At 36.1% G+C, this 16,228-nt stretch overlaps 1 protein-coding gene across 1 annotated transcript in view; it reads right to left on the reverse strand.

Moving 5' to 3' along the window:
- Positions 1-315: 315 nt before the first annotated feature.
- Brip1 (BRCA1 interacting helicase 1) overlaps positions 316-16,228 on the reverse strand; it is a 110,261-nt gene continuing 94,348 nt past the window's right edge. The window contains exons 16-20 of the mRNA XM_042694614.1: positions 15,980-16,092; positions 13,178-13,260; positions 5,061-5,390; positions 3,074-3,757; positions 316-2,863 (exon numbers count right to left, since the gene is read on the reverse strand). Of these exons, the coding sequence (XP_042550548.1) occupies positions 3,099-3,757; positions 5,061-5,390; positions 13,178-13,260; positions 15,980-16,092 (1,185 nt within the window). The 3' untranslated portion in view covers positions 316-2,863; positions 3,074-3,098. The remainder of the gene's footprint in view (positions 2,864-3,073; positions 3,758-5,060; positions 5,391-13,177; positions 13,261-15,979; positions 16,093-16,228) is intronic.

The raw sequence follows: 16,228 nt of genomic DNA on the forward strand, positions 1-16,228 counted from the left end.
GAAGTGGTATTCTTTATGTTTTATAGCCACAAGGATATTTCACACTAAGGTTTTAGCTTCCTTAGATATTCAGTGTCTTGTGTAATCTTAAATTATTTTTGATTCTGAAATTTTTCATTACTAATTCTTCTTTACAAAAGAATGGTGGCATGTACCTAAGGAAACAGACAAGAAAACATCAAGAATTCATAAGAAGTCTTAAGTAAATTTTTGCGTTCACTGAAAAATTTGAGATTCAAAGAGCGTAATTGTGAGTTATCAAATATGAAAAGAATACCATCACTTGCAGATGAATACAACAGTCAGTCTTTCAAGTAATTTTTACGACAGGCACTTTTATTTCATTAAATTTTCTAAGCAATTCTAAAGAATTAAATATTTTGAGTGCGTTTTATTATAGGAAAATAACAGGATAAAGCCCAATTTCAGAAATATGAGTACTCTTTTTTTAAATTAATGTTTTGAATAGAAAGATCTTAAGAATAAAAACAAAGCTTTATGTGTATGTAGAAACAGTGCCAGATTTAAAACCATATAATAAAAAATGCATAGTAGGAACATAGTAAGAGTTATTAGTAATACCTAACAAAATTCTAGAATGTTTTCAGTAATTTATCTAAAGTTCAAATAACAAGAAATGAAAATTCTATTTTTTACACAGTTGCTTTTATTAAAAAAACACCCTTTATCCAACTGGTAATTTTCATCATACATGGCCTCTATGATTTCAAGCCTTGAATAAGTTCAATAGTAAATAACTTATTTTATATGCGCTAAGTGTATGAGGCAAGTTGTCTGATAATTCCTCAATTTAAATATCTTTAAAAGTTAAAATAATCCAGCTAAGTAATTTTTCCTTTGCTATTAATAACCGTTCTTTAGTGTCAGTTTATCTGTATATCTACAATTAAGAAAGTCTTCATCTAAAGCCAGAATGTACTGTAAATATATGACTGATTGTGAATATAAGACTGATCTACTAATAACTGGTTTAAGGATAAGGGATCAAAAGCCTTGGTGGCCTGTTATGTGCCAGGTACTACCTTAAGTGATTTTATATGTTTTAACTTACTTATATTATTGATAATAAAAAATATTATCAATAATAAAATGGTTTATATCTACAAAGATTAGTTGTTTAAATTTTGGATTATTATATTGTTCAATAGTGCAACCTGCAAAGACCACAGGTTTAGTTCAACAATGATATCATAGGAAAAAATCTGAAATGCTTTAGAGTTACTAAAAACTTATGGTACATTTCTAAGTAATGAAAGGACAGGGTATCTGCAACCAAATGGATAATTATACCGCTATTGGGCTGGGCGGAATCTAATATATCCCAATCTACAGATAAACTCTTTTAATTGGTAAAATGTCCAATTAAATTTCTTTAAATTGCTTAAGATGATAACATCCAATGCTATAGAAGCAAATAAGCTATTTTAAAATCTAAATGCTAACAAAAAATGCAAGCATACATACATATATATTTCATTCCTTCAAATGAATGCAAAAATATCTGACTACTGGTATTTTTGACCTGATAGTAACAGACTATTTACACTACATGAGTACCCCATAAAATTTCAGTTCAGGTTGGAGAGGCAGTTCACTGGTAGTGAGGTTGCTTAGCATGTAAAGCCCTGAGTTTGATCCTCAGCACTTCCACAGGGCATACATACAACCATTCACTTCAAATTAGTCTTGGATCCACTGAATAACAGGTATTTCTTAGATAAAAATGAGTGGACATATTTTTTAATGTTAGAAACCAACATCTTTAATAACCATTTTTGATCAGATGTACAATTTCATTCACCAAAACACTCAAAATTCACAGAAGATTTTCTGTGCTCTGAGGGAGCATAATTGAGTTGTGCTTGTAGGTCTGCTTATTAAATTTACATGTCATTTTTTTCTATTTTAATAGTTGCCTAAAACTTAATGCATGACATATCACCTTTTTGTCAGTAGTGTTGGAGATCATCAGTAGTGTTGCAGATCATTGTTTCCAACACAGATGGGGAAGCTGAGTAATTAGAATTGAACATTTGGACTATTTCACCTGGCATTTCATAACCTTACATTGTTTTGTTTATGATACATTTGATTTTAGGTTTCCCAAATAAAAACGTTCAATTATATATGCATGTTGTTTCCTTCCTTAAATTTTCTTAGATACAAGGCAGTTTATTAAGACAGTAAGCATTCTAAGACAAACTTGATATCTTAAAAAAAAAAACCCTCACATCAATATGAGATATAATCTATAGTGAAAGTATAATGAAGTATGAGTAGATTCAACTGTCATTAATCATTACAAAAACAAATGGATTAGGTGAACTACAACATGAAGTTGTGTGAAATTACAAGTGCCTTAGGAAACTAAGTATCTTCTGAACTGATTAATCTTAAAGACTTATTAGAGAAGGCTTATTAGACAAAATACTTTGTATAAATCATTTTATGAAAATACAATAATACTTACATTTCTGAACATAAAACAGATCTAGGACCAGGGGTCCTAGCTCAGGGGTAGCACACCTGCCTAGTCTAGGGTTCGATCCTCAGTATTGTAAATAAACAAAACACTTCTTTCCTGAACATAAAATAGACTTAAAACTCTGATAACAATGAACTAAAGCAAGAAAGTACTACAAAAACTTCCAGTCATCCAGTGGATAAGTGACTATTTACAGTTGAGATAAAAATACAGCAATATGTTTTTATGGCTTGACAGTATCACCTAATATCAGTGAGCACACTGCTTAAAGTTATCACCATTCCCTATTCCATGAGTTTTCTCACTGCTCCAATTCATTTACACAAATTTTTACATTATCATCAATGTCATCAATTTTTCTTTCTTTTTCTTTTTTTTTTTTTGGTTGGTCGTGGGGCCTGAACTCTGGGCCTCAGCTCATTAGCTCAAGGTTAGCATTCTACCACTTAAGCCACAGTACCACCTCCAGATTTTTCTGCTTATGTGGTGCTAAGGAATTGAACCCAGGGCCTCATGCATGTGAGGCAAGCACTCTACCATGGAGCCACCTTCCCAGCCTCAACGTATCTTTCTTCAGTATGTAAGCTTGAATTCAACTTTGTGCCTGTGCAACCTCAGCTTTCCTTTCGCTGACCACTCCTGTTACAGTTCCAATTTCAAAAAGGTCTTCAGCTAAAATGCAATCTGAATTATTACTAAGCCTATCAGTTTCCTTGAGTTCATTTTCTTCATCTTCATCTACAGGATCATAAAGTTCAGGTGTGAAATATATAGACTCATCTTCAGCTTCTTCTTCTTCCAAAGCTTCAGCTGAACTGGGATATTTATCTTGTTTGCTTACTAGAGACAAAGGAGTATCTGGATCCAGGGCTTTATCAGAGCATAGCAGTTGTTTTGAATTATTTCCTTCAATGACATCTTTCTTTATTGATGAAATAGTGATTTCTTGTTGAGGGCATGACCCCAACGATGCACTTACTGTTAAATTTGAGAACTCACATTCATCAGTGAGTGGCAAAACAGTTTTCTCTTCCACTTTTTCCGTTTTGTAGGTAGAACTAGAACAATTCTCTGAGGACGTGAGCTCAGGTGTTGCAGTCTCTATGCTATCAGTAAAACATTTTCTCAAAGAATAAAAAGTAGACCAGCTACCTTTCTTGGTTTGTTTGTTGAAAGTTGGGCTTGAGGATCGAGAAATCACTTGCTCTGCTTGCAGTGCTTGAACAGATTCTTCCAATAATACTGAATCATCTAAAAATATAAAAATTTCAAAACTTTAACTTTCTGCTCCTGGTTAATATTATTGTTAAGTTAGAGTGATTTTTATTAGAGTGATTTTATTAGATAACATAATGTTAATATTATGTGTGTGTGTGTATATATATATATATATAATACTAGCAGTATTGAACTTTCACCTTAGATTTTACAGAAAATAATGTTAACTCTGAAAGAAAAACCCCATCTCCAGTGTTTCCTAGCTTAAATTGTAATGCTACTTAGTAAACTTAAATTCCACACCAGGGACCTCAATCAATTGTATAAGAAAAGAAAGAGTTAAAGGGAAGAGGAAGGGGGTTGAGTGAAAAAGGCAATAGGTTGTAAAATCTTGCCTCGAAAACCTCCTAACCTATTTATTAAATTAGGGACTCAAAACCTCCTAACCTATTTATTAAATTAGGGACTCAAAACCTCCTAACCTATTTATTAAATTAGGGATTCATGGGAGAAAAACTGCCCTAGATTGAGTCCCTAATTTAATAAATAGGGAAAGTGATGATTGCAAGACTGTTATCTGCTCAAAGTTATAAAACTGGCTAGTATTTAAGACTAGTACTAGAACTCAGTAGTCTCCTGATTACTAGAATAATAGTCAAGTCACTATGTATTTCTTTAGAGGCATATAAGAATGTTTAACAACAGATAGATTAAGCTACAATGACAGATGAATTAGACAATTAAAATTATACCTTATTACCAGAGTATGGTACTTTTTTCCGTTCCAAGTCAGATAGCAAATATTTTTGGCTTCACAGGCCACATTGTAGCTACTCAGTTATGCTGTTTTAGTGCAATATAGACAATTACTCACTTTGCTATACCTGCCCCTAATGTGAAAGAATGGATGTGACTGAGTTCCATTAAATTTTACTTACTCCTCTGCAAAACAAACAAATCGTATTTTAAAATTAGACTAATTTTTATACAGCCTTTAAAGAAGCATCTACCATTTGTAAAATGATGTTGATCACCTTATTTGATCTTTAGAATGTAACCCAGATTCAGCCTTTTTTGCTTTCACTCCAAAAGTTCCTGTCTTGCTCATGGGCACAAAGGTAGTGATATGATGAAGCTCATTAGCAGAAAATCAGAAAGTGGACTCTGTTATTCTGATAGAACTTGGTCCCGATTATAGCGTATCATATTATTTTATAATAATTTTATATTATGTAACCTACTTCAAGAAATTAATCTATACCAAAATAAATATCATTTCATTATTTTACAGTGAGAGATTTCTCTGTTAGATGTAAATGAATGCAGCATTACGTACTTTTCTCCTTTCTGGTGATCATGTCGCTTTGTGAAGACATATTTTCGGTGATCACTTTGGCACTTAGCAGTTCCTGGATACGTATTTTTGCTTCATCTTCCCTAGGAGTTTCTAGTGGTAGATGGTTTGCTGTTTCCAATAAATACATATGGGGTCTGTCTTCCAAACAGGCCCCTTTAGGAGTAGACTCATTGTCTTGTATACTCTTCCTGTTCTTTTTGGGTGACTTAGTGACCTTTTGGTGCTTTTGAGCAAATTCAGCTAAGGACTCCAGCGCACTCTCAAAGGTTGAATGGTGCTGAATCTCTTGTCTTACCCATTTAGAAAGTCCTAAAGGAAAAAGAATCCAGGGGAAATTTGGTTACATGGTTACTCAGTTACCTTTTCTAATGACTCTTGAATGTACAGAATGTTTTAGATCATATGTACAATATACATGTAACTTATGGTAGGATTATGTCCTGATAAACCCATCATTAGGTTGAAAATAATGGAAGCTGAAAATGCACTAAATGCAACTACTGTGGTGCATGGAGAGCAGCCACTGTTTACTGTGTGATCCTGTGGCTGACCCAGAGCTGCAGAAGACTGCTGACGCCAGCATCTTGTGATGTCATTTATTGCCAGCCAAGAATTTTGAAGGAATTTCTGCAGAATGTGTATGCTGTCACACCACTGTAAAGCAGAGCCACTGCAAGTTAGCAAATGACTATATCTCTAGTTGATGACAGTTGGACAATAGGCAAATTTAATTTCATTGTATTTTCCCCTAAGAACTGCCTGACATTTTCATGCAGCAAAACTAGAAGTTGTAAATAAAGCAATCATTTCATCCTTTTCCAGAAATTCAAAAACTCAAAAGTTTTTTTTTAGATCTTGTTCACCAATTCCAAATATGTAGTCAACTATTCAAGAGGTGAAAGAAATAACACACTTGTTGGAAAGCCAAACCCTATCTGAATTTTTTATTACATAATTTCAAATATATACTCAAAGTAAGGAATATGATTTAACCTATGACATAAAAACTATAAAAATAAACCAGATTAAGAATGTGGTCTTGGGGCTGGGAATGTGGCTTAGTGGTAGAGTGCTTGCCTAGCACGATTAATTCCTGGGTTTGATTCCACAATAGCACATAAATAAGGTTGGAAGTGGTGCTGTGGCTCAAGTGGTAGAGTGCTAGCTTTGAGTACAGAGAGGCTCAGGGACAAAGCCCAGGCCCTGAGTTCAAGCCCCGGGACCAACCTCTCCCCCAAAACAACAACAACAACAATAACAATGTGGGCTAGAAATGGAGTTCAGTGCTGCCTAGAATCAATAGGGACCCATGTTTGATCCCCAGCTTTGTGGGGAGGGATAAAGCATTTTTCAACTTAATTAAAAATCTTAATTTACAAAATAAGTATTCTATGGTTCATGCTATTAGAAGTACCATTATCTTTCTGAAAATTAGTTTTAAATGCTGCTATGAAATTATATGTTAAAGAATAAAAGAGCTTCAAGCAACCTGAATTATACTTTCATTTCAAATATATTCCTTTTGAAATTTTTCTATCAATTCTCTATACAACCCAAATCGAAACAAAAAATGAATTTGCTCTGGGTGCCAGGGGCTCACACCTATTTATCCTCCCTACTCAGGAAGCTACAATCTGATGACTGAGGTTTGAAACCAGTCTGAGAAGGAAAGTCCATGACACATATCTCCAATTAACCATTCATAATCAAGAAGTAGAGCTGTAGCTCAAGTGGTAGAGTGCCAGCCTCAAGTGAAAAAGCTAAGGGGCAGTGCCCAGGCTCTGAGTTCAAGCCCCAGAACTGGCACTAAAAAAAAAACAACCAAAACAGGATTTTTGTGTGTTCTATGCTAGTATCACCAAAGTAAAACAACATTTTACAAATGTCAGAAAAAGAAAATAAATATCCACTAATAATGGAAATATTATGTTGTAAAAATCTGAACTATGAAGTAAAACTTTCAAATTTTAAGATAAAAAAAGAAAGCAACAAGCATTTTCCTTAAATTTCTTAGTTTGCTTGGGGAAAATGATTATTTATACCAGATAAAACTGATATTTTCTAAAACTGAAAAAAAATAACCTATAGTTACCTTTTAACTTTGACCTTTTTATAAACAAAGTATAGGATGCAAGTTTGCTTTTGAAACTTGAAAGAGTCTGAGCTCCACCTGCTGACTAAACACAGGCATTTGGCCCTGGTACTTTGACTTACTGCTTAATTGAAGCTACTGCTTGTTTTACATAGGAAGGTTAAAAACAACAACAACAAACAACACTAAGAAGGGAGTATTTTTGCTTTAATCCTGGCAGTTAAATTTTATTGACAATGAAACTGAGCAGGTTAAGTCTACATTCATATACAGCTAACTTAAAAGACAATTAAATTTTACCATGTCCTAATTATAATTTAATGAATTTTTAATCTCTTTCTTGTTTTTTTGTTTTTGGTGCTACTGGAGTTTGAACTAAAGGTTTGGGGGTTTGAGTCTACTAGGCAGGTATTCTATCGTTTGAGCCACACCTCTGGCCATTTTACCTGGACTGTATTTGAGATGGGTCTCCCTTTTTGTCCAGCTATCCTTGACCTTAATCCTCCTATTTATGCTTTCCATGTAACTGGGATGACAGGTGCATGATACCTCACCTAGCAAGAACTTTTTGCCTCTCTACTTTCTTTCTTTCTTTTTTTTGTTGGTCATGGGGCTTGAACTCTGGGCTTGGGCACTGTCCTTGTGCTCTTCAGCTCAAGGGAAGCACTCTACCACTTGAGCCACAGTGCCACTTCCGGCTTTCTAGTGGTTTATTGGAGATAGAGTCTCACGAACTTTCCTTGCCCAGGTTGGCTTTGAACTGTGATTCTCAGATCTCAGCCTGAGTAGGCAGGATTACAGGCACGAGTCACCGGCGCCTGGCTGCCTCTCTACTTTCTTTTATTTTTTTTAAATTTATTTTTTATTGTGAACATACTGTACAGAGGGGTTACAATTACATGGGCAAGATAATGAGTACATTTCTTATCAAGCATTGTAGCCTCCTCCTTTGTTTCCCCTTCCCAGCCTTCCCCCCCCCCCCCCGTCCCCCCACCCAATCCTCCCTCCCCCCCCAAAGTTGTAAAGTTGGTTTTCGACATGACAACTTGTACTTCTCATTGTTGCAACGGGTCCACTTGGATCCTTATTCTAACTGCAATTCCTCTCAATATCTTCCTCTTTGAGTAGCTAAGACTACAACCATAAGCCAGGGATACCTGGAAATCTTTTTTATTTTCATTTTTTAAGAGGTACTTGGGTGTTTGAACTCAGTAATTTGTGCTTGTCACACAGGTATTCTGCCACTTGAGTCAAGGATCAGACCTTTTTGCTTTTATTGTTTTTCAAATACAAGTCTCATTGTTTCTCTCAGGCTGGCCTAGGCCACCATCTTCTTATTGGTACTTCTCATGCAGTGGGGATGAGAGTGGTGAACAATCACCCCCAGCTTTTTATTGGCTAAGATGGTGTCTCATACACTTTTTTGCTTAGAATGGCCTCTATCAAAACAATGATCATCCTGAGGTTAACCTTCCAACTAGACAGGATTACAAATACAAGCCACATTCTTAGTTTGAACTTTTCCTCTTAACAGTAATAATAAAAATAATAAATCCCGCAGTTCTTTGACAAATAGTTCCCTAGTATTGATTCTGAAAGGACCATCTCATTGCTAGATAAAAATCATATGCATATAATATTTGTTGAACTGAGTGGGAAAAATACTATCTACTTGATACTGCTACAAACCATAATACTTGATTTCCTTTCAGAAAATACTAGGCTCGATAAACATTAACTCTTAAGATAATGAAAGTATGTCTAGAGAAAAAAGCAAATTAACAAAACAATTAACTTCACATTAACTGAATCAAAAGAAAGAATTCTAAGAAGCTAAAAGAGATGCATTTGTTTAATTAACAGTATTTCTTGGAAAATTCTTTTTATTCCCTTCCTTTGGTGTCAGTAACAGAGTTCTGAACTCAGGGCCTTACATTCTCACTATACCACTTGAACTATGCCTCCAGTCCATCATTTTGCTGATTAATTGGAGATGGAGTCCTATAGACTTTTCTGCCTGCACTGGCCCTGAGCATTAATCTTCCAGGTCTCAGCCTTCTGAGAAACTAAGATTACAGGTATGATCCAACAATGTCTAGCTAGAAAATTCATTTAAAAGAGTTTACAGCTCACAATTGTAAATATTACTGTATTATTAAACTATGTCTAGGGGCTGGGGTGGTAGCTTAGTGGTAGAGCGCTTGCCTTGCATGCATGAGGCCCTGGGTTCGATTCCTCAGCACCACATAAGCAGAAAAAGCTGGAAGTGGCGCTGTGGCTCAAGTGGTAGAGCACTAGCCTTGAGCTGAAGAGCTGAGGGACAGTGCCCAGGCCCAGAGTTCAGGCCCCACGACCAGAAAAAAAAAAAAAAAGGAACAAAATAAACTATGCCTAACATTATATAAAATAAAGGTAATCCTAGCTACTCAGGAGGCTCAGATCAGAGGATCATAATTTGAAGCCAGCCTGGGCAAGAAAGTCCACAAGACTCTTATCTCTAATTAACCACCAGAAAACGGTAGTGGAGCTGTGACTCAAAGTGGTAGAGCACTAGTACTGCGTGAAAAAGCTCAGGGACAGAACCCAGTCCCTGAGTTCAAGCCCCACAACCACCACCACTACCAATAACAACAAAAAATAAGAAGATGACTGGATCATACTATAGTTCCAGAGTAATAGATATTTACCAAGTTCGATATTATGAACTCTGTCCCCTATATTTTCTCTTAGAAGTCTTACAGTATCAGATTTAGGTTTAAGTCTTTAGTAGTGTGTGTATGTGTGTGTGTGTATTATAAAATAAAGGTCCAATTTGATTCTGTTGTCTACGCTTATCCTGTTTGCCCAGCATCTTTGTATTTGGTGGTTGAGGCGGGGTTTTTCTGTGTAGCCCCAACTGTCTTTGAATTCACGATCTTCCTCTCTACCTTCTAAGTGCTAAGAAGCACCCATCCCAGAGATGGGATGACACTCTCTTCTCTCTGTTGTATCTTCTTGACACCTTTGTTGGAGATTAGCTACATGTGACTACACATGCTTGCATTCATTTCTGGGCCCTCAGTTACGTTCTATTGGTCTATATCACTTTATGGTATCACCAGACTGTTGATTACTGTGGTTTCATAATATACTTTAAATCTGAAAGTATGGATATGATGTCTGCAGCTTTGATCTCTCTTGCTATCACTCAGGATTGTTTTGTCTACTCATAGTCCATTGTGGTTTCAGACACTTTTTTTTAAAGTTCCATGTAAAATAGTGCTGGGATTTTTATTAGGGAATGGTGGTGGAGCCTATTCAGATTTTCCATTTTTTTATTATTTAATTCTAATAAATTTTTATGTTTCTAAGAACGTATCCATTTCTTCAGGGTTATTCAATTTCTCAACATATAAAGTTGTTTTATTGGATCTTTTCACCTCTTACTTTTGTTGATTCATCCAGCTGCTATCTGTTCTGTTTTATTTATTTTCATTCTAGTCCTTATTGCCCTTCCTGCTACCTTTGAGTATAATTTTATTCTTTATAATTTCTCGCCAGGTGCCAGTGGCTCACACCTGCAATCCTAGCTACTCAAGAAGCTGAGATCTGAGGCTCATAGTTTGAAGCTACCCTGGGCAGGAAAATCTGTGAGACACTTATCTCCAATAAATCACAGGGAGAAAAAAAACCCACAAGTAGCACTATGGCTCAAGTGGTAGAGTACTAGCCTACAAGCAAAATGAGCTCAGAGACAACACACTGGCCCAGAGCTCAAGCCCCAGGACTGGCAAATAAATTAATAAGTAAATAAATTTAAAAAAATCTCTTAAGGTATAGCATTGTTTGACATCTTCCTTAGGGCTTGAATACTTTCCCTAACTTTTTTTTTTTTGCTCAAGGCTAGTGCTCTGCCACTTGAGCCACAGCCCCACTTATGGCTGTTTGGTGTTCAGCTGGAGATAAGAATTTCAAGGACTTCCCTGCCTGGGCTGGCTTCAAACCTTGAGCCTCAGTTGATCCTCAGATCTCAAGTCTCCTGCATAGATAGGATTATTGTAAGCCACCAGTACCCATCTAAGGATTTTTTTTTTTTTTAAATGCCACATATTTATCACTACCATGAAAAGTTAACACAGTACAAATGTGATGTCCCCCCCGCCAAATTCAGTGTTGAAATTCTCAACCACAAGTGATAGCATTAGGAAGTAAGGTGCCCTCCTTAATAGGATTTATTGTCTTTGTAACAGCAGCATGAAAGAGTTGCCCTGTTCTGTGAGATTGAGAAGAAGTAAGTAAGTCTTTGCCATACACCAGATCTGCCAGTGGACACATCTTGGACTTAATCTTGGATTTCCCAGGATCCAGTACAAAAGGCGGCTTTAAGTTTAAGCCTCCAGTCTGTGCTATTTTGTTACAGTAGCCTGAAGAGAGTAACACAGAAGGATAATCCGTTTCTATTTAAGGTTATTGAAAAGGAAGGACGGATTTGCTATTTGCTATTATTGAATTGTTTTGTCACTTGTCCTTTTCCTTTCTTGGTGTTTCATTAACATTTTAAGCAACATATTTTGATTCTTTTCTTTTATTGGGTTTCTATAGGTACTATATTTTGCTTACTTTAAGTCTTACATAAAAACATTTCATAGTTACAAAAATCTGTTTTACATGCAAAACATGTAAACTTTTCCTTTGCCACACTTGTTGCTATAGAAGTAAAAAATTATCTCTTTTTATTGTGTATCTGTTAAACACGTAATGTGTTTTTATAGTTATAATCATTTTTTAGGTTTTTGTCTTAAATTTGTTACCAAAATTTAAGTAATTTGTGGGGCTTGGAGGTGTAATACAGTGGTAGAGTTGTTGGTGAGCATGTGTGGGATCCTAGGTTTGATACCTAATACTACAAGAAAGAAAGAAAAAGTGATGTATGTATCATTGTTATACAGTAGTTAAACATTCTGTATTTGCCTATGCATTTACCTTTATCAACAAGCTACACTTTCAACCCCTTTAGCAGATCTAGTGGTGATGAGCTTTCTTACCATTTGTTTATCTGGGCAAGTCTTTATCTCTCCATTCTTTTGATGAATGGTTGTTTGTTCCAGATACTGTATTCTTTCTTTCTTTCTCTCTCTCTCTTTTTTTTTTTTTTTTATCAGTTGTGGGGCTTGAACTCAGGGACTGGATTCTGTCCCTGAGCTTTTTCACTCAAGATTATTGCTCTACCACTTTGAGTCACAGCTCCACTACCGTTTTCTGGTGGTTAATTAGAGATAAGAGTCTCAAGGACTTGTCCCGGCTGGCTTCAAACTATGATCTTCTGATCTCAGCCTCCTGAGTAGCCAGGATTACAGGCGTGAGCCATCAGCGCCCAGCAGCAATCTCATTCTTGGTGTGTACTCAAAACAACAGAAATAAATATTTTGATGAGACAACTGTACTTTTATGGTTCACTGTAATCCAACAGGTGGAAACAATCTTTCTCCATCTAATGACAGATAAAGTATGAAATGTACATGCAAGAAAACATATCCTTGCTGGGCACTGGTGGCTCACGCCTGCAATCCTAGCTACTCAAGAGACTGAGATCTGAGGATCACGGTTCAAAGCCAGCCCAGGCAGCAAAGTCCGTGGGACTCTTATCTTCAATAAACCACTAGAAAACTGGAAGTGATGCTGTGGCTCAAGTGGTAGATCACTCACCTTGAGCTGAAGAGCGCAGGGATAGCGCCCAAGCCTAGAGTTCAAGCCCCACGACTAACAAAAAAAAGAAAGAAAGAAAGAAAGAACATATGCTTGTTTAGTCAGAGAGAAGAAGGAAATCTTTCAGACACTTCAACATGGATAAATGTTGAGGACTAAGTTTATACATTATGCTAAGTGAAGCATAAGAGAGATGCATATGGTTCCTGTAGTCAAACTCAACTATACTTAGAAATTTAAGAAGGCAAATGACATGTTTTTGTTTTTACCACACCGAATAATTACTAATTTTTAGTTTAAACTAAGTTGGGAATCGTACCCGATGTGTAGCGACTTGGGTTATTATTGAAGCGGTCATCTACCAGAAGAAGAGCTCCCCAATCATTTTTGTGTCGAATACACCTACGAAAAAGTAAAGAAAAAGAAAATATGTACACTGAAAATAAAGGCCAGATTTTTATAGAGTACACAGAATATTAAGGAAACCAAGTGTGTGTCAACTATATGGTCCTGTAATTCAAGTGTTATAAGAACAAAAACTGCCCAAAGTAACAAAGTTGGTATTTTCTAATTTGTATAAAAAAATGTTATTTGGGGCTGGCAAGGTGGCTTAGTGGTAGTGTGCTTACGCTTACCTTGCACGCATGAGGCCCTGGGTTTGATTCCTCAGCACCACATAAGCAGAAAAAGCTGGAAGTGGAGCTATAGCTCAAGTGGTAGAGCACTAGCCTTAAGCTAAAGAGCTGAGGGGCAGTGCTAAGCCCAGAGTTTAGGCCCCACGACTGACCCAGAAAAAAAAAGTTATTTGTATTTTATTTTAAAATTTAAAAAGAATCATAGAAAATATTTCCCAAGATGTTATGTCTTAGCCACAGAGATTTTTTTTAGCTTATTTTTTATTTTTATAATCTTGGGGTTTAAATTAAGGGCCTAGGCACTGTCTCTGAGCTTCTTTTGCTCCAGGCTAGCACTCTACCACTTGAGCAACAGCTTTTCTGTTTATGTGGTGCTGAGGAATTAAACCCAGGGCTTCATGCTTGCTAGGCAAGTACTCTACCACTAAGCCACATTCACAGCCTTACCTTAATATTTAATGACTGGGTTTTATGTACTTGTTCTCTTAGTTTTGTGAGTTAAAAAAAAAACCATGAGTGTTTAAAATGTTTTCTCAAAAACATTTTACAGAACAATTAATCATATGGATTTTCTTCTTTGAACTCTCACACAATAGATTGTATTTGTCACATTGTATAACCTAGTATAACTATACATGGTCATTACTATTTTTAATGGATGGTTGGATTAAATATACAAGCATTTTAAAATATATATCTTATATTAAACTATATAAAATTTAGTGATACAATTAAATCATTTTTAATATATTTACAAGTTTGTACAGCACATGCCACTGTCTCTTCTGGAACTTTCAAACAATTCTATGGGCATATGTTGTTTCTCCATTCATAAGCTAGTGGACATCATTGCTGCTTTTGAGTATTAGGAGTAACACAGCTATGAACACTTGTGTGTTTGTATAAATGCATGTTTTTTGATTCTCTTAGGTATATACTTAGGAGTAGCTAGGCCATATGGGACCTATATGTTTAACTTTTTGAAGAACTCTCACATTGTTTTGCAAAGGAGCTGCATAATTTCACATTTTCATCAGTTATGCATGAGGGTTTCAAAATCTCCACATGATCACCAACATTATTATTGTACATCTTTTAATAATTATATCTTCCCTAATTAATGGTATTTCATTGTGGTTTTAATAGTATTTCCCTAATGCCTAGCTGTGGTGAGCATCACTGTTGTAAAGAAATATCTATTCAAAGTATTCGTTCACTTTGTTTTTATTTTTATTTATTTATTTTTTTAGTCTGTCATGGGACTTGAGCTCCGGGCCTGAGCGCTGCCCCTCAGCTCTTCAGCTCAAGGTGAGAGCCCTACCACTTGACTACAGTGCCACTTCCGGTTTTCTGGTGGTTTACGGGAGATAAGAGTCTCACAGCCTTTTCTGCCCAGGCTGGCTTTGAACTGTGATCCTCAGATCTCAGCCTGCTGAGTAGCTAGGATTACAGGCGTGAGCCATCAGTGCCCAGCTAGAAATTCAGCAAAAAAAATTTTTTTTTTTTGGCGGTCATGGGGCTTGAACTCTGGGCCTGGGCGCTGTCCCAGCACTGGCAAGTGCTCTACCACTTGAGCCACAGCGCCACTTCCTTGGCTCACTTTAAGCTTTACATATTTGGGTCTTTTTAGTGTTAAGTTCTAAGTAAGAGTTTAGGAATTTTTGTTTTCTTTTGTTTTTCAGTACCAGGGTTTGAAATAAAGGCTTCATACTTTCTAAGTAGTCAATATGTCCCATTACGTAAGTCACTGCTCACTCCATTTTTATTCATTTACTTTCTGGATAACCTAGGCCTACCTCAAACTAAAATCCTCTTATCTATGTCTCAAGTAGCTGGGATTACAGATTTCCATGGCCACACTCATCCTCTAAGAGTTCTTTATGTATTCTGGTATCAGAGAAAGAAATGTTTCCTGCCTCTTATGTAGGAAATTGGAGTTAAAGACTCTTCTATTTCCTAATGTTTGTGGAATAACAAAAACATAATCACTGGCAAAGTCCATGTCATTCATTGTTTAACCAATTACAACATTTTTGTTTTCTGGTCTGTCATGGGGCCAGAATGCTGGGCCTGGGCGCTGTCCCTCAGCTCTTCAGCTCAAGGTGAGTGCTCTACCACTTGAGCCACAGCACCACTTAGAGCGTTTTTTTTTTTTTTTTTTTTTTTGCATATGTGGTGCTAAAGAATTGAACCAAGGGCCTCAAACATGCAAGGCAAGTGCTCTACCACTGGGCCACCTTCCCAGCCCCACAACATGTTTTTTTTTAAACATAAGTACATTTTGCATTTTGTTTTGGGTCTAATTTAGTCTGTTGGTACTTTTCAACTTCTACTTATTAACATGTAACACAAAAAAAATCTTCTTAGAAGTTTGTACTTAAAAATTTTAATCATATCTAGTAAGAAAGAATAAGTAGCAGTATAACTTCTACATATACCTTGGCTATAGATTAAAATTACAGTAATGTAAACTTTATTCTACTTACCTACCTAGGGCCTGGTTTAAGGCCCTATATGCTTGTATTTCATACCACTGACGGCCAGGCAGAAGACCTCTCAATTGTGAGTAGTGGTCATTGTACTGTCGCTTGAGTTCAACCTAATAATTAAAGAATGCATGTAAAATGTAGTAGATAAATGAAGCTCATTAATAAAAAACAACAACCCATATTAAGGCCACGCACTGGTGGCTCATGCCTATAATCCTAACTACACAAGGGGCTGAGATCTAAGTA

Source organism: Dipodomys spectabilis, unplaced genomic scaffold, assembly GCF_019054845.1.
Source record: "Dipodomys spectabilis isolate Male_0828 unplaced genomic scaffold, ASM1905484v1 ptg000004l, whole genome shotgun sequence".
NCBI classification, from domain to species: Eukaryota; Metazoa; Chordata; class Mammalia; order Rodentia; family Heteromyidae; genus Dipodomys; species Dipodomys spectabilis.